This window comes from Rhea pennata, chromosome 2 (genome assembly GCF_028389875.1).
Source record: "Rhea pennata isolate bPtePen1 chromosome 2, bPtePen1.pri, whole genome shotgun sequence".
Taxonomy (NCBI): domain Eukaryota; kingdom Metazoa; phylum Chordata; class Aves; order Rheiformes; family Rheidae; genus Rhea; species Rhea pennata.
Genome location: NC_084664.1, coordinates 938,581 through 954,357, shown reverse-complemented (window position 1 = coordinate 954,357; position 15,777 = coordinate 938,581). Strand labels below are relative to the sequence as shown.

General features: G+C 69.0%; 3 protein-coding genes across 5 annotated transcripts in view; 1 reads left to right on the top strand and 2 right to left on the bottom strand.

Annotated features, from left to right (window-relative positions):
* CDC25A (cell division cycle 25A) overlaps positions 1–418 on the bottom strand; it is a 14,907-nt gene extending 14,489 nt beyond the window's left edge. The window contains exon 1 of the mRNA XM_062570840.1: positions 318–418. Coding sequence (XP_062426824.1) covers positions 318–418 — 101 coding nt within the window. The remainder of the gene's footprint in view (positions 1–317) is intronic.
* A 645-nt stretch (positions 419–1,063) lies between these two features.
* LOC134135940 (uncharacterized) lies at positions 1,064–5,026 on the top strand. Of its 2 annotated transcripts, none has more exons than XM_062567624.1 (3): positions 1,064–1,666; positions 3,085–3,288; positions 3,901–5,026. In XM_062567624.1, exons 1-3 carry the CDS (start codon positions 1,129–1,131, stop codon positions 4,923–4,925), a joined length of 1,767 nt encoding a protein of 588 aa, XP_062423608.1. In that variant the 5' UTR covers positions 1,064–1,128; the 3' UTR covers positions 4,926–5,026. The 2 variants fall into 2 exon arrangements, with proteins under 2 accessions (XP_062423608.1, XP_062423607.1); XM_062567623.1 differs by having other exon boundaries at positions 3,796–5,026.
* Positions 5,027–8,444: 3,418 nt separating this feature from the next.
* Positions 8,445–13,138, bottom strand: LOC134136689 (zinc finger protein 282-like). Of its 2 annotated transcripts, none has more exons than XM_062568624.1 (7): positions 12,903–13,138; positions 11,348–11,749; positions 11,119–11,245; positions 10,751–10,870; positions 10,434–10,544; positions 10,200–10,319; positions 8,445–9,397 (listed from the first exon to the last, which is right to left on the bottom strand). In XM_062568624.1, the coding sequence occupies exons 1-7, from the start codon at positions 13,122–13,124 to the stop codon at positions 8,697–8,699; spliced, it is 1,803 nt and encodes a 600-aa protein (XP_062424608.1). In that variant the 5' UTR covers positions 13,125–13,138; the 3' UTR covers positions 8,445–8,696. The 2 variants fall into 2 exon arrangements, with proteins under 2 accessions (XP_062424608.1, XP_062424609.1); XM_062568625.1 differs by having other exon boundaries at positions 11,348–11,743; positions 12,903–12,915.
* Between the last annotated feature and the right edge of the window lie 2,639 nt (positions 13,139–15,777).

Below are 15,777 nucleotides of genomic sequence, written 5' to 3'. Positions count from 1 at the left end.
TGGCCTTGGGATGCTCACCATGGTGCTCATCGTGGTCTGAAGGTGCTCAGTGCTCACCACGGTGTTTCCCATGAACCCGGGGTGCTAACCGTGGCCTTGAGATGGTCACTGTGGTACTGGAGTGCTCACCATAGCACTCACTGTGGCTGTGATGTGTTCCCCATGGCCCTGAGGTGCTCACCATGGTGCTCACTATGGCCTTGAGATGCTCCCTGTGGCCCTGGGGTGATTACTGTGGCTCTGAGGTGCTCACCATGGTGCTCACCGTGGCCCTGGAGTGCTCCTCATGGCCCTGAGCTGCTAACCATGGTGTTCACCGTGGCCCTAGGATGCTCATGTGGCCCTGAGGTGCTCCCCATGGCCCGGAGGTGTTTACCGTTGTGCTCACCATGGCCTTCAGGTACTCGGTGCTCACCATGGTCCTGAGGTGCACACCATGGCCCTGGGGTGCTCACTGTGGTGCTCACCACGGCCCTGGGGAGCTTACCATGGCCCTGAGGTGCTCACCATCATCCTCTACCTGGCCCTGAGGCACTTGTGATTGGCTTCTTTGCGGCCCTGAACTGCTGACTGTTGCCCTGAGGTGCTCACTATTGCCCTCTGCATGGCCCTGGGGTGCTTACCACTGCCCTCTGCATGGCCCTGAGGTGCTCGCCATTGCCCTCGTTGTGGCCCTGAGGTGCTCACCATGGCCCTGAGGTGCTCACCATTGCCCTCACCGTGGCCCTGAGGTGCTCGCTGTTGCCCTCTGCATGGCCCTGAAGTGCTTGCTGTGTTGAAGGCACTTGATGTGGCCAAGGCCCTCGCCGTGGCCCACGGTCCCGACGCGTGCGCTGCGGCCTTCTCTGCGGCCAGGGCCATCGCTGCGGCCCTGAGGCACCTGCCGTGGCCCTCTGGGCGGCCCCGCGGTAGCCGGCTGCGGGGCTCCGGGTGGGGAGGGCTGGGGGCCCTTGCTGTCCCCCGCCTGCCGCAGGGACCGTGCGGGGCGCTGCCACCACCCACAGCTGCCCTTTCCTTTTCTCCCCTCTCAGGTGCTCGCGAGCCGGGGCGAGGGGATGAGGTGCCCCCCTGCCGCGTGGTGTGCCGAAGCGGCTCTTTAGATCCTCCCCGGCCCAAGCCTCCCCTGCCATGGATGCCTCGGGGGCTCTTGCTTCGGCTCCCTCCTCCGCGGCTCCCTCGGGCTCCCGCAGCCCCATGTTCCCCCCAGGAGCTGACAGAGAGGAGTGGGGACCGAGGTTCAATTGTGCCCCTTCCACCTCTGCCGCAGCCTCGCAGGCGATGCCAGCATCTGGCCGGAAGAGGAAGGCCAACTTCTCCAATGACGAGACTGAGACCCTGGTCTGGAATGTGGTGCGGCATTTCAGCGCCCTGTATGGGTCTGAGGCCCTGCGGGCTCACCCCGTGCGCCGGAAGCAGCTCTGGACCCAGATCCAAAGCCGCGTCAACTTCCTGGGCTACACCGAGCGCTCCATCGACGACCTCAAGCACAAGTGGCGTGACTTGCGGTTGGACGTCAAGAAAAAGATCACCTCCAAGAAGCACCTGCCTATGAACCGGGCGGGCGGGCCGCTCCACAAGCCGCGCCTCACGCCCCTGGAGAAGATGGTGGCTTCCACCTTCTTGCAGGCCAGCCACGACTCGGAGCCCGAAATCATCTTGGACCCAGGTCAGTCGTGGTGGTTCTCTGGGGACAGGAGAGTTGGAGTAGCAGAGTCCTGTGCTGCATCCCCACCTGCGCTCTTCGAGTGACGTCCAGCCTGGTAACGTCACCAGGCCACGGTCCCCCGAGTTCTGGGGTCTGCCGAGCGTTTGCTTTCTGTGCTAGCCAGCGCGGCGTGGATCGTGGAAGGAGACTTGTGGGTTTTGCTCGTGTATGCGGTGTGTGTCAGGATTACAGCATCCAGCAGGGCTGTGGTCCTGTAATATCTGAGTAGCAAACACCAGGGTTGAAAACTGCGTGCGCTGGAATTAAAAATCCATCGTGGAAATAACCTGGGATCAACAGGAGCACGTCAAACTTTGTGGGAGTGGGTTTCTTTAATTTGATACAGTGCCTGGCCTTGCTGGATACCATCTAAAGGCAGCCGGTAAAAGACGGGATGGGGTTTTATTTCCCCTGTTCATCTCAGGGTTAGCGTTCCCTATGCTTAGCTCAGGCTAGAGGCAGCGGGAGCAGCTGCTTCTCTGCAAAACCACGCTGTCCTGCTGCCGTGTCTCTCGCCCCGGCGCTGCGCGAGGCAGAGAGGAGCCGGCGGGTCTCTGGGCAGGCGGTACCTTCCCGGGGGGCCTTGCCTTTCACCCCCTCCAGCACCACCTGAGTAAGCCTGTACCTCCGCCTCGTACAGGGGGCGCAGAACCCTTTTGCTAGTTCTGCTTTTTGGCAACGTCTTTTTAATTCAAATGTCCAAGAGACGCTTGGGGGAAGATGCTGGTTAAAGATCCAGCGTTGTTGCTCCTTGCAGTGGTGAGTGAGCGCCGTGGGGCTCCTGAGGCTGGGCCCGCAGGTGAAAAACAGACTAGACTGTTTTTGGCTGGAAGGTAAAAATGCCTCTTGCCTCTATGTTACTTCAAAAAGGAAGTGTCCGGCTTCTTAGTATCCCCAAAGGACACCAAAGTTAGCTTGTTCGTGCCCTCTTCCTCTGCTCTTTGCTTTTCAGCTCAGCTCTTCAGATTTCAGTGGGGATGGGGTGGACAGTGTGAGTTTTATTTCACTTCTGAAGCAATATGCGCTTTCAGAAGGTCCGTGCAGGCTCGGGCTGTCTCTGAACCAGGCAACCTCTTTATTATAGAGCAGAAACAGCTCTGAGGCTCGAGGAAGACGTCCTGTGGGACATTTAGGGGATGCAGCCCTCTGTGGGAGTGGGCTGGTTCAGGATGGTCCTGGGTGGCGGTGGTGGGGAGCGATCCTGCAGGAGCAGGAGCTTCTGGGCCTCTTGGTGTGACTGTGCGTCCCACCAGCGTCGCTCCTCTGCAAAGCCCTGCGAGACCTTTCTCTTGGGGAGCCCCAGCCCCCGTTTTCCTTGGTGCATGAGCCGCCAGTGCCGCCGTCGCAGCGACTGAGGCTGGATTCTCTCTGTCCCGCAGATCTGTTCTTCCCAGGTGCGACCAAGCAGTCCTTCATGCACCTGCAGCCTGGCGTGAGCCACCCCAGCATCTACATCGACACTAACGGGCAGCCGTCGTCCTTGCCGGACATGGAGGGCTCCGCCGTGCCCCGGCTGGCGGTGCAGAGCCCGGACCCCTCGGTGATCTGTGAATACAGCCGAGGGGAAGGACAGAGCAGCTCCGGTAAGGCTCCGAGACAGCCTGCCGCTGGGTTGGGTGCTCCGGGGGTTTGTGCGCTCGAGGGAGGCTGCGGGGTCTGGACGGCGATGAGCTGGGAGCGTGGCGGCGTGTCCACCCGTGGGTGGTAGCAGGCTGCAAAGCGCCCAGGGCTGGAGCCCGGCGTGGCGGCAGCGGGGTGCCGCCGCGGGGGCCGGCTCCGGGCGGCCTGGCGGGTGCCGTGTGCCGGCGCTCCGGGCGCCCCGATCCGGGGACGTTTCCCCGCTCCTGCCCGCCCGCGGCTGCGAGTCCCGCCTGGCTGCAGGTGCCCGACCGCGGACCTGGAGCACGGCTTCGCCGCGCCGGAGGGAGGCTGGGTGGCAGGAAAAGGCAACAAACGCAAGCGGAGCAAAGGCGCTGGGTGGCGCGAGGATGCCGGGAGGCGCCGAGCGGCGCGCGTGGGGCAGGCGGGCGTGGGGGCTGGGCGTGCAGGGTGTGTTGGCTTGCTGTGATCTGCTCCCATCTTTCCCGTAGGGGCGTCCGAGGGGGACATCCGTGTGTCAGGGAGGGATAAAGGGCTCGCACAGAGCAGACGCGGCGGCCGCCAAGGCTCACGGGAGGGCGCCTCTTCTCTTCCAGCCGAGTCGGGACCAGAGCTGCGGACTCCGGACGTGTCAGCCATTTCCCCGTCCCTGCGAAACGAGTCCCTCGTCTCCTACGCCTCCATGTCGGAGGAGGAGGAGCGGGAAGGCCGGGAGGTGGACAGGGGCCACGGTGGGGCCGCGGGGCTGCAGGCCGGGCCGGAGGCCCCGCTCTCTGCGGAGGAAGACATGAAACTGTCCCGGCAGGCCATGCTGATCCGCAGGTGCAGCTCTCAGGGCTCCGTGACGTCCCTGCCCGAGGACCCGCTCAACCCCGGGGACGCTCACTCGGACTGGGGCCACGAGGGGGTGTCCGACCTGCCCGCCCTGGGCCGCGGGCTCGACTCCTCGCACCCCGAGGAGCAGGCGGGCGGCCCGGGCCCGGAGATGGGCGCTTTGCCCAGGGTACTGATGGGGCCCGCCTGGGAGAAGCCGCCGGAGGAGGAGGCGCCGGCGCGCTCCCCGCTGCACGGGGCGCTCACCGAGGAGTCGCTGCCCTCCTCCGCCTCGCCCCCCGGGGACGCCCCCGCCGCCCCCGGCCCGCCGCGCGGCCCGGGCTGCGCCCGCCTGCGGGACGACCGCCGCGAGAGCTGGAGGACTAACATCCACCACCTGCTCGACCTGGAGGAGCAGTGGGACCAGCTGTACCACCAGGAGCTGGCCATGTGGCAGGAGGAGCGGGCCACGCAGCGCGAGGAGAGGGCCCGCGACCGGGAGCTCCAGTTCCGCCTGCTGGGCGTCCTCACGGACATCCGCGACGAGCTGCGCTACCTGCGCCAGGAGCGCGCCAGCGCCCGGCAGAGCCAGGCGCCGCCCGCCGAGCCCCGGCCGGAGCCCGACCCGCTCCTGGAGCAGCCCAAAGCCGAGCCCGGCTTCCCCGAGCCGCAGCCCGCCGGCGCCGCCTGGGCAGACACCGCCGTGCCCAGCAGAAGCCCCTTCGGCAACCGGGGCCGGGGCCGGCGCCGGGGCCGGCCGCGCGGTTCGGCCTCCAAACACAGACGGCTCTTCCTCGCCAACAGCTAGGGGCAGGCGGGGACGCCGTCCCGCGGAGGACGTGGTGTGCGTACAGCCCTCCGAGCGCCGGCGCGCGGGCGTGCGGCGGGCGCCCGGCCGCGGACGGACCCACGGGCGGGCCGGGCGCTGCGGCGGCGGGCGCCGCGGCGGCGGCCCCGGCCCCGGGCACGAGGGGCGGCCTGCGGGCCGGCGGCGGGCCGGGCGCGCGCGGAGGGGCGGCCGGCGGCGCGTGCGAGGGGCTCCCGCCGGGAGGCGTGTGCATGTGTCAGCGGGGCCGCGTGACAGCGCTAGTCGAGTAGGATTACTACCTTTCGGGGGGTGGGGAGTTAGGAACACTTAGTCGCCGATGGGCGAACATTTTATGCAAATCATTTAATGACCTAATTTGCATATAACCATAAACTTCTGTTTTAAAAAAAAAAATCCCCCCCAAAACGGGAAAAGCGATCTCTGCGTGTGGACTCAGTGCTGGGGGCGCCCCGGCGGGGCCCTGCCTCCGGGCGGCACCCGGCATCGCCCCGCTCGGCGCCGGGAGCACCGCGGCGCCGGGGACGCGGCCGGACCCGGCCGCCCTCTCGGGCTCGGCCTTCTTGGCGGCGAGCCGGCAGCGCTGTGCCGAGGCGGTCGGCGATGCCCGCGGGCCAGCTGGCACCGCCGGGGAATCGCGAGCGCGGGAGGCGCGGGCGCCCCGGCCCCCTCGGCCGCTGCCGAAGCCCCCGGCGGCGCTGCGAGGCCAAGGGGCTGTTTGCTCTCCCGGTGCTGCGCCGGTTCTCCGTCCTTCCTTCTGCCTGGAGCAGCTGGGCCAAATCCCGCCGTCCGGTGCTCCCGGAGCAGCTGCCGGCCGGCTCCGGCCAAGGGGCCGCGCGTGCAGCTGCCGCCCCGCGCCGAGGCGGCTCCCCTGCCCCGCACGGCGCCGGCGGCACCGAAGCGGCCTTGGCAGCGGTGTCGGAAGGGGCTCGGGCGGCGGGAGCCCCCGCGCTGCCGTCCCCGCAGGGGCGGTCGCTCCCTGGGCCGCGAGCGGCGCCCGGCCCCGCTCCGGGGAGGGGGCAGCGCCGGCGGGAGGGCGCCCCGGCCCCGCACGCAGCGCCTTGCGCCGCGGCCGGCTCCGCTGCTGCGTCATGCTGCTAATTCACCGCCTGCCCGTGCGCGCGGTTCCTCCCCGCTCCGATCCCCGCTGCGGCGCCGCCTTCGCCGCTGCCTGCTCTGCTCCCGGGCTGAGCGCGGCGTGCGTGAGCAGCATGCACGGCCCCGAGCGGTGTGCATGGCCTTGGGGCAGCTTGCACAGCCCCCCCCACGCTGCATGCACGAGTGGCGTGCACGCCCCCCCCCCAAGCAGCGTGCACGGCCCCCACACTGTGCACGGCCCCCTGGGCAGTGTGCACAGCCCCACACTGCGTGCGTGGGCCCCGAGCAGTGCGCATGGCACCCAAGCAGCGTGCACGGCCCCACACTGCGTGCATGGCCCCTGGGCAGTGTGCACAGCCCCACACTGCATGCATGGCCCCCCCCCGCAAGCAGCATGCACGGCCCCCAAGAAGTGTGCACGCCCCCCCCCCCCCCATGCGTGTACAGCCCCCAAGCAGCGTGCACGGCCCCCAAGCAGTGTGCACGGCCCCCCCCCCCCCCCCAATGCGTGTACGGCCCCCAAGCAGCGTGCACGGCCCTAGAACCGGGTGCGCAGCCCTCAGCAGCACGCAGAGCCGTGTGCGTGACCACCCGAGCAGCGTGCACATCCACCCTGGCAGCATGCACAGTCGTGCAATGGTGTGCATGGCCCTCATGCAGCATGCACAGCCCCCCCCCCCATGCAGTGTTCACAGCACCTATGCAGCGTGCACAGCCCCCCCCCCCAAATGTAGTGTGCACAGCCCCATACAGTGTGCACAGGCCCCTGCAGCACTCACAGCCCCCGGCAGCGTGCACAGCCCTCGGGCACGGCGCACGGCCCCCGGCAGCTGCCCGGTGCCCCCACAGCCCGGTGCCCGCAGCTGCAGCCTGCGCCGCGGTGACACGGTCACCAGGCTCCAGCGCCTCTGACCCAGGGCACGGCCGCCCCCCCCCCCCTCCCCCCCCGTGACAGTCCCTGCATGAGGCCAGCACAGGGTGTCACCTTGGCCAGGGTGGGGGGAAACAACATGCAGGACGGCCCCGAGCCCCATGTAGCCCCCCAGGGGGTGTGGGGGCAGCTATGGGGAGGGGCCCGGCCCCTGGTGCCCCCCTGGGAACAGCCCATGGGGCAGGGGCCTGTGCAGCAGCTGCATGTGCACAACTGCAGCGCTCGTGTGTGCACACGCACAGGTGCCAAGTGTGCACACCGGGGCGCCCTGTGGGCAGCACCCGCTCGCATGCACACGCTGCTCCCTTGTGCTCTTGCTCACCGCAGCCATCTGTGCACGCGCGTGTGCATGCACACACCGAGCACCCACATTTGCACACACACACACCCTCCCACATACGCACACATGACAGGTGGTGCATATGCACACACAGCTTCCATGGTTGCACATGCACACACACACACACAGCTCCCATCCATACACATGCATCCCATGTTTGCACACATGCACGCGCAGAGCTCCCACCCGTGCACATTTGTACACACAGCTCCCACCTGGCTACAAGCAGCTCCAGCCTTGTAGCCTTGTGTGGGCATGCACACACAAACACCTCCACACCCAGCAGCCATGTGTGCACTCACTGCGTCTACGTGCACACACACCTCTCGTGTCTGTATACACACACACAGACCCTATGTGTGCTAACAGCTCTCGTGCACACAGCTCCCACGTGTGCACATGCAGCTGCCATGGCTACACACCCATGCAACTCCTGCATGCGTGTGCAACTGCCCCGTGTGCACCCCACAGCTCCGATGGTGCACAGCCCCACAACTACCTCACGTACAACCACAGTGCACACATGCACATACGCGTGCACACTCCTACATGTGTGTACATCTCCAGCTCCAACGCATGCATGCAGCTGCCACATGCACAGCTGCCACATGCACACAGCTCCCATGGGTGCACACACGCACATACACACACACACACACACAAACACAGCCCCCACCTGCACACACACACACACACATCCCCGGCTCCCACGGATGCACATGCACACTCACACACACATGCACAGGTGGGAGCTCCCATGGGTGCACACACACGCACACACACGCAGTCCCCCCCATGCACACAGCTTGGGTGTGCAGGACACTGCTCCCTCCTCTGCACGGCCTCCGGTGCTTGTGCACGCACGAGTCGGCCGCCCAGTGCCCCGGCAGTGCTGCGCGTGGCTCCGGCTGCGGCGCCGGAGGACTGCCGGCCCCGGAGCGGCTCCGGCTGCGGTGCCGCAGGACCGCCAGCCCTGGGAACGGCTCCGGCTGTGGCACCGCAGGACCGCCAGCCCTGGGAACGGCTCTGGCTGTGGCACCGCAGGACCGCCGGGCCCGGAGCGGCTCCGGCTGCGGCGCCCCGTGGGCCGCCGGGCCCGGCTCGTGCCGCGCGCAGGAGCGGGGCGACGGCACAGCAGCCCAGCACGACTTTATTGCATCTTCCATACAAAACGACACCTCCAAGCACTGCACAGAGCGGGGCGGCGCGGGCGCGACGGGAGTAAAAAGAAGCAGTGGGGCGGCGGGCGGGGGGCGCCGGGGGGCTGCGCCGGGCCGGCTCCCGGCCTCTGTTCGGTTCGAAGCCCGGCGGCCGGCGCGTGCCCGCGGCGAGGCCGGGCCCCGGGGCTGCGAGTCCGCCGGGGGGGCGGCGGTGGCGGTGGCCCCTAGTCAGCGGCGGGGGGGCCGGGGGGCAGCCCCGGCGGCGGCCCCCCCGGCTCGGCGCCGTGCACCCGCTGGTGGTCCTTGAGCGACTCCTTGTAGCGGAAGCTGCGGCCGCAGGCGCCGCACTGGTAGGGCCGCTCGCCCGTGTGGATGCGCTGGTGCTTGAGCAGGTTCTGCTTGCGGATGAAGCTCTTGCCGCAGGCGGCGCAGGCGAAGGGCCGCTCGCCCGTGTGCAGCCGCTGGTGGTTCTGCAGGTGCTCCTTGCGGCTGTAGCACTTGCCGCACTCGGCGCACTTGTAGGGGCGCTCGCCGCGGTGGATCATCTGGTGCCGCACCAGCCCCGAGTGGCAGTTGAAGCTCTTGCCGCACTCGGCGCAGGGGTAGGGGCGCTCGGCGGCGTGGCTCCGCTGGTGGATCCGCAGGCTCTTCTTGCCGCTGAAGCTCTTGCCGCACTCGGCGCAGCCGTGCGGGCGCTCGGCGGCGGGCGCCGCCCCGCAGCTCCCCGGCCCCTCGGCCTCGGCGCCCGGCGGCTTGCCCAGTCCGCGGGGCGCCGGGAGCACCGGCGGCACCGCCTGTCCCTCGGGGCTGCCGAAGGCCGGGCCCGGGAAGAGCAGCTCCCCGGAGCTGCCTGGCAAGGCGGTCTCCTCGGGGGCCTCGGCGTGTGGGCACCGCTCCTCCGTCTTCACCAGCAGCCCCTCGCCCGCTGCCGAGGAGAGGAGAGGAGAGGAGAGGAGAGGAGAGGAGAGGAGAGGAGAGGAGAGGAGAGGAGAGGAGAGGAGAGGAGAGGAGAGGAGAGCCAGCGGGCACCAGGGCCGTCCGCACCACCGGGCTGTCGGCAATGCTGTGGGCAAAGCCACTGGCAATGCCACCAGCAATTCTGCCAGGGATGCCGCCAGCATACGCCATGAGCAATGGCACAGGCAAAGTCTGATGGCAACGCCACCAGTGATGCCATTGGCGATACCATCATCAGTGATGCCACCAGTGATGCTGCAGGCAATGCATAGGCAATGCCACCAGCAATGCCAGTGGTGATGCCACCAGCGATGCCACCAGCATATGCCATGAGCAATGGCACAGGTAATGCGGCAGGCAATGCCACCAGTGATGCCATCGGCGATACTGCGGGCAATGCCACCAGCAATGCCATGGGCAATGCTGCAGGCAATGCCATGAACAACGCTGTCAGCGATGCCACCAGTGATGCTGCGGGCAATGCCACCAGCGACGGCACCAGCAATGCCACAGGCAATGCCATGAGCGATGCCGCCGGCGACACTATGGGTGGGCAGGAGCAGAGGGCTCCTCTGCAGCGTTCTCCAGATCCATGCCAGCCTCCAGGCGCGCAGGCGCCAGACCAAGGGGAGCACGAGTGGCAGGGGACAGGACCCTGCCAGCGCCCATGTGTCCGGGCTGGCAGCTAGCAATGGGGAGGCCCCGCTCCGGGCCGCTGCTGGCCCGGGGGGCTCGCAGGGACCCCAGAGGGACGGGTGCCGGAGGCTCACCTGGACCGGGCCCCGCCAGGATCTCCCTCTCGGCCAGCTCCCAGGGCTCCCTGACGCCCGGCTCTTCCTCCTGCTTGATCCACGACAGGAAGTCGTGCGCCGTGATCAGCGCGTCGGCTCCTGCCAGGGGGGAACAGCAGAGATGGGGGGAGGCGAACTCGCCTGCCGCGGCGCTGCCGGCACCCAGGGAGGCAGCGGCGGCGGCAGCGGTGGCGTGGGCCGCCCCGGCGTCACCTGCGCAGGGGTCCGCGGGGATGCCCCGCTCCTCGGCGAACTGCTGCTCCCCCACGAACGACACCTCCTGCTTGATGCGCGACAGGATGTCGGAGGTGGAGATCAGGGACTCTGCAGGGAAGAGACGTGCCAGGTGCACCGGGCGCTTTGCACCACTGGGCGCTCTGCACCGCCGGCCCCCGCGTCCCCAGCGTCACCCGCGGGTGTCCGGGAAAGGACGCCGTCCCCACGCAGCCCACCAGCGCCGCACGACCCTCCGAATACCGGCGCCGTTATTATACCCGGGTGTTTTACGGGGCCGCGGGACCCATGCCCACCTGCGCAGGCGTCCGCCGCCGCCGGCAGCTCTCTCTGCTCCAGGTCCCGCGGCTCAGGGATGCAGGGCACCTCTCCGCGCTCGATCCGGGGCGGCGGGTCGCTTCTGGAGAGGGCACCGTCTGCTCGGGGAGACAGGGATGCGGGTGGCACCAGCCGCCAGGAGGCATTTGGGGGAGAAGCTCAGTTGGTCAAGCCGGGGGCAAACCCCAGCACCCCCCACCATGGGGGGGTGGGGTCCCTCAACATGGGCACCCATGGGGACACAGCCCTCCGCTGCCGCCCCACGTGCTCCGGGCGGCCGGGACCCCTTGGCGGTGGATGGGACCCTCCACGGAAAGCCAGGAAATGGGCCAAGAGGGACGCGTACCCAGGGAGAGCAAAGACTCGTAGTTCTCCTTCACCAGGTTGTTGTACAGCTCCTTCTGCCACTCCTCCAAGTTCTTCCACTCCTCGGCGGAGAAGTAGACGGCAATGTCAACAAACGTCACCGGCACCTGCGGGGAGAAGCGCCGGGCGGGCGGGCAGCGGCTGCTCCCCAACCGCCCTCCGGAGCCCCGGCCCCCGACGGCTCCGCTCGCCCCTCGGGTTACCCCTACCTTGGGCACCTCGCCCTTGGGGCCCGGCGGCAGCCGCAGCACCCAGAAGTTCCTGTTCTTCAGCAGGTTCTCCATGTTCTCCAGGCGCCGCTGGAGCAGCCCGTACTCCTGGATGAGGGTGCCCAGCACGGCCCACTTGCTCTCCAGCTGGTTGCCGAACTCCATCGTGGTCTTCTCGCAGTCAAGGAGCTTCTTCTCGGCGGTGCCGGAGCGGCCCTCCAGGCTGAGCAGGCGCGTGGCGAGCAGGTCGATCTTCCTCTCCATGGCCTGCACCGTGGCCACGACGGTCCAGAGCGAGGCCTCGGCGGAGTGCAGCTGGGCCTCCCGCATGTGCGCGCGCTCGGGCAGCAGCGGCGGCTGCAGCGGCATCAGGTGCTGGGCCTCCACGTTCCACTCCTGCACCTGCGCCGGGCCGGGCGGGCGTCAGCGCCGCGGAGCGGGCGCCAGCCCCGCGGGGAGCAGGGGAGCCGAGGGGGCAGAGCACCGGCAGCGCAGGGCTGGCTGCGTGCAGCCCCGTGTGCGGTGCCGCCCGGGCTGCAGCCCCGGCTGGCGGCTCGGTGCCGCTGTCCTCCGCACCCTGCCTGCCCCACGGTGAGCTGCTCCGGAAGCCCCGGCGCCCCAAGGGCCCGCGCACCCCGGCCCCCGCTGTGCCGACTGCTCCGTCCCCGCAAGATCAGGCCCCTGGAGCACTCGCTGCAGCCCAGACACCCAGGAAGGAGACAGGCTTGAGGGGCATCCCAGGGCATGCAGGCATCCCGGGGCACGCAGGGGCATCCAAGGGCTGGAGCATGCACGGAGCACCCTGGGGCACATGGGCATCCCTGGTCACAGGTGCCTGGGGCATCCCAGGGCACATGGCCATCCCTGGTCATGGGTGCATGGGGCATCCAAGGGCCGGAGCATGCATGGAGCACCCTGGGGCACATGGGCATCCCTGGTCACAGGTGCATGGGGCATCCAAGGGCCGGAGCATGCACGGAGCACCCTGGGGCACACGGGCATCCCCGGTCACGGGTGCATGGGGCATCCCGGGGCACACGGGCATCCCTGGTCACAGGTGCATGGGGCATCCAAGGGCCGGAGCATGCACGGAGCACCCTGGGGCACACGGGCATCCCCGGTCACGGGTGCATGGGGCATCCCGGGGCACACGGGCATCCCTGGTCATGGGTGCATGGGGCACCCCAGGGCACATGGAGGATCCCAGTGAGGGGTGTACACAGGCACCCCAAGGCCAGAGCATGCACAGGGCACCCCGGCAAGGGGGGCACATGGGGCTCCCCGGGGCCGGGGCATGCACGGGGCACCCCAGGGCACCCGCGGCCAGGGCACACGGGGCTTCCTGGGCTGAAGGTGCCTCTGGGGGGGAAGGGGGCGGCCGGGGGGTCGCCGGTGCACGCGGAGGAGCCCGGGGGCGCCGGGGCTGGGGGTCCCCGCGGGCCCGGGCCCGGCGGGCAGCGCCGCGGAGCGCGGGCGGGGCGGCTCCGCCCGCGGGCCCGGGGCCGGCGGCGGCGGCGGGGGTGTCCCGGGCCAGGCCGGGCCGGGCCGCGCTTACCTGGGCGGGCGCCCACTCGGCCATGGCCCCGCGGAGCTGGGCCGGGCCCCGGCGGCTGGGCCCGGGCCGCGGCGGGGAGAGCGCGCTGCGGAGCGGGGCCGCGCTGCCGCCCGCCGCCGGGCCGCTCCCGCCGCCGCTGCCGCCGCCGCTCTCGGTGCCTGCGCGCTGCGGGCCGGGCACAGCCGCCCCGCCGAGGAGACAGGGGCAGCCGGGGAATTGCATCCGCCTCGTCGGTCCTTTACGGGAGCGGGAGGGGTGGAAACGGCTCGGAGCGCGGAGCACTGCCGCCTACCGGGCACGGGAACGGCGGCGGGAGCGGCCGCCGCGCCGCGCCGCGCCGCCCGAGCCCCGCGCCGCCCGGCCCCGGGCCCCGGGGGTCCCTGCGCGGCCCCGAGCGCCGGGGCTGCCCCGGGTCCGTGCGCGGCCCCGAGCGCCGGGGCTGCCCCCGGGTCTGTGTGCGGCCCCGGGCCCCGAGGGTCCCTGCCCGGCCCCGAGCGCCGGGGCTGCCCCCGGGTCTGTGTGCGGCCCCGGGCCCCGAGGGTCCCTGCCCGGCCCCGAGCGCCGGGGCTGCCCCCGGGTCTGTGTGCGGCCCCGAGCCCCGGGGGTCCCTGCCCGGCCCCGAGCGCCGGGGCTGCCCCGGGTCCGTGCACGGCCCCGAGCGCCGGAGCTGCCCCCGGGTCTGTGTGCAGCCCCGAGACCCGGGAGTCCCTGCCTGACCCCGAGCCCCGGGGGTCCCTGCCCGGCCCCAAGCCCCGGGGCTGCCCCAGGTCCCTGCCCGGCCCTGAGCGCTGGGGCTGCCCCCGGGTCCCTGCGCGGCCCCGAGCCCCAGGGCTGCCCCGGGTCCCCGCCCAGCTGCAAGCCCCGAGGGTCCCTGCCCGGCTCCGAGGCTGCCCCGGGGGTCCCTGCGTGGCCCCGAGACCCCGGGGGTCCCTGCCCAGCCCTGAGGCTGACCTGGCCCCCCAGCACTGTCCCCGCTCAGCCGGATGCTGCGGCCCCCGCGGGCGCCTGCTCTCGGAGTCCCAGGGTCGCTTGCCTTGTGCGGGCGCTCAGATAGGGGGTCTGCCCCTTCCCCTCGGCCTCTGCTTTTGGGGACCCCCTTCTCTCCTCCAGCAAAGCCGGCACGGCCGGCCAGAACACAAGGCACGCGCACCCCAGGCCAGGGGCAGCCAGGGTCCGCTGCTCGGGCTGCCTTGAGCGACCGCCGCGAGACGACAGCGGGGCACAGAGGGGACGAGCGCTCGACCGCCCGCGCCTGCTCCAGGATGCCCAGGGCAGAGCAGGACGCGAAGGCCACGGCTGGTGGGAGGGCTGCGTGCAGGGACCTTTCGCGTCTTGTGCACCCACCCCTACCCCGGCCTGCTTTGAGCTGACGGCACCCGGGGAATCGCACTGGGAGGAAGATCAGCTTCAGATTTCGCACCAGGGAGAAACATTACGGTCCTGTCTTCGTGACAACCTTGGAGGAAAATCTTTTCCGGGCACCTCATCGCTCTAGTGTCTTTACCAGGTGGAACACGACGGAGCCTCCCGTGATGGACCAGGACCAGAGCCAGCCCCAGCCTGTAGGACCTGATGGGCAAACAGAGCCACGGGACAAGAGGGGTTAATGAAACGAGCACAGCGGAAAAGCAGGCGTCACAGGACGCTTTAAGCAGCCATTTCGCTTGAGGATGTGATTGCTTTATACCGTGTCCCCTGAAGCACTAAATCGAGCACAGCTAGAGCGCACGATCGGAGCGCTAAGTCCCACTGAAAATCACCCGCGGCACCACGGCCCAGTGCTCCCCGCAGGGCTCGCGGCCTGCCCGGAGGGACCCCGGGAGCCCCCGGAGCTCCCAGCTCCGAGCACTGTGCCCGGCCCCTTCCTGCATATGGCCGAGGAAATCAGCTTCAGCTTCTGGACCTCAACCCACGCTTCGAGCCCGCCCGCGCGAGCCCCTCTGCTTCCCGGGCCTGCCCTGCAGCTCTGCCTCTGCCCCACTTAGCCTCATCGCGTCTCAGCTCAGGTTTTCCGCTCTGTAAGATGAGGATAACAGTGACAGCCCGCCTACCTGACGGCAGCAGCCTCAGGATGAATTATTCAGTGTTTCAGGTACTAGCTAGGTTTCGCTGAGCCCGGAGGCTGGGCTGGTTCCCTTTCATCATCGCAAGTCAGGAAAAACAGCACCAAAACCATTGGAAAGCATACGGATGTAAAAGAAGCCAAAGAGAGGACGTGACCCAAGGGACATCGTGGGCATGCTTCACTCCTCCAGGGTGAAATCTTTAAAGGCTCTTTAAAGGTTTGCCAGAAAGCAACGTTTTGCATAACAAACTTGCCCTCACTCCAGGGCCAAAGGTCTGTTTTAGCAGGCAGCAGTGGAGGCAGAGGTGCAGTGACACATGGGGAGGGGGCCGCGTGCTGGCCCTGCTGCCCAGGCCCCGGACTTCCCCGCGGCGTCCGGCTGCTCTCCCTCGGCGACAGGGACGCGCCACCCCGGCGGCTGCAGCTCCAGCATCGCTGCAACCCCGGGAAGGAACAACACAGAGCCCGCGGACGGCGGGGAGGGGGCTGCGGGGCTGCCTCGAGCTCCCAAGCAAGGGCTAACTCCCGGGAGGGAGGATACGGATACGGAAAATGGCACAGTCGGCATCTATTAGTGCACTGGGCTGACGGAGAGCTTCTCTCCGGTTCCTCTGCCTGACCCAGGCCTGATCTGATGGGATGGGAGAAACAGAAACAAATTCAGCCCAAACTGTGAACTGTCTGTTTGGCAGCCAGGTGAGGGAAGAGAGCTGGTGTCCCCTGAGCAGCTGGGAGACCCCGAAGCCCTGGAGGGCCAGGGCACGGAAGGGACCACCAGGAGGAAAAACTAGGCTAAAAAGATGACTTTCA

Coding starts and splice junctions, on each gene's coding strand:
- LOC134136689 (XM_062568624.1), bottom strand. CDS start 13,124: ATGCAATTCCCCGGCTGCCCCTGTCTCCTCGGCGGGGCGGCTGTGCCC. Junction 11,246..11,347: donor CCAAGGGCGAGGTGCCCAAG/GTAGGGGTAACC, acceptor TTCTCCCCGCAG/GTGCCGGTGACGTTTGTTGA. Junction 10,320..10,433: donor CCCCGCGGACCCCTGCGCAG/GTGACGCCGGGG, acceptor CCCCCCTGGCAG/GAGCCGACGCGCTGATCACG.
- LOC134135940 (XM_062567623.1), top strand. CDS start 1,129: ATGGATGCCTCGGGGGCTCTTGCTTCGGCTCCCTCCTCCGCGGCTCCC. Junction 1,667..3,084: donor CGAAATCATCTTGGACCCAG/GTCAGTCGTGGT, acceptor TCTGTCCCGCAG/ATCTGTTCTTCCCAGGTGCG. Junction 3,289..3,795: donor GGAAGGACAGAGCAGCTCCG/GTAAGGCTCCGA, acceptor TCTTTCCCGTAG/GGGCGTCCGAGGGGGACATC.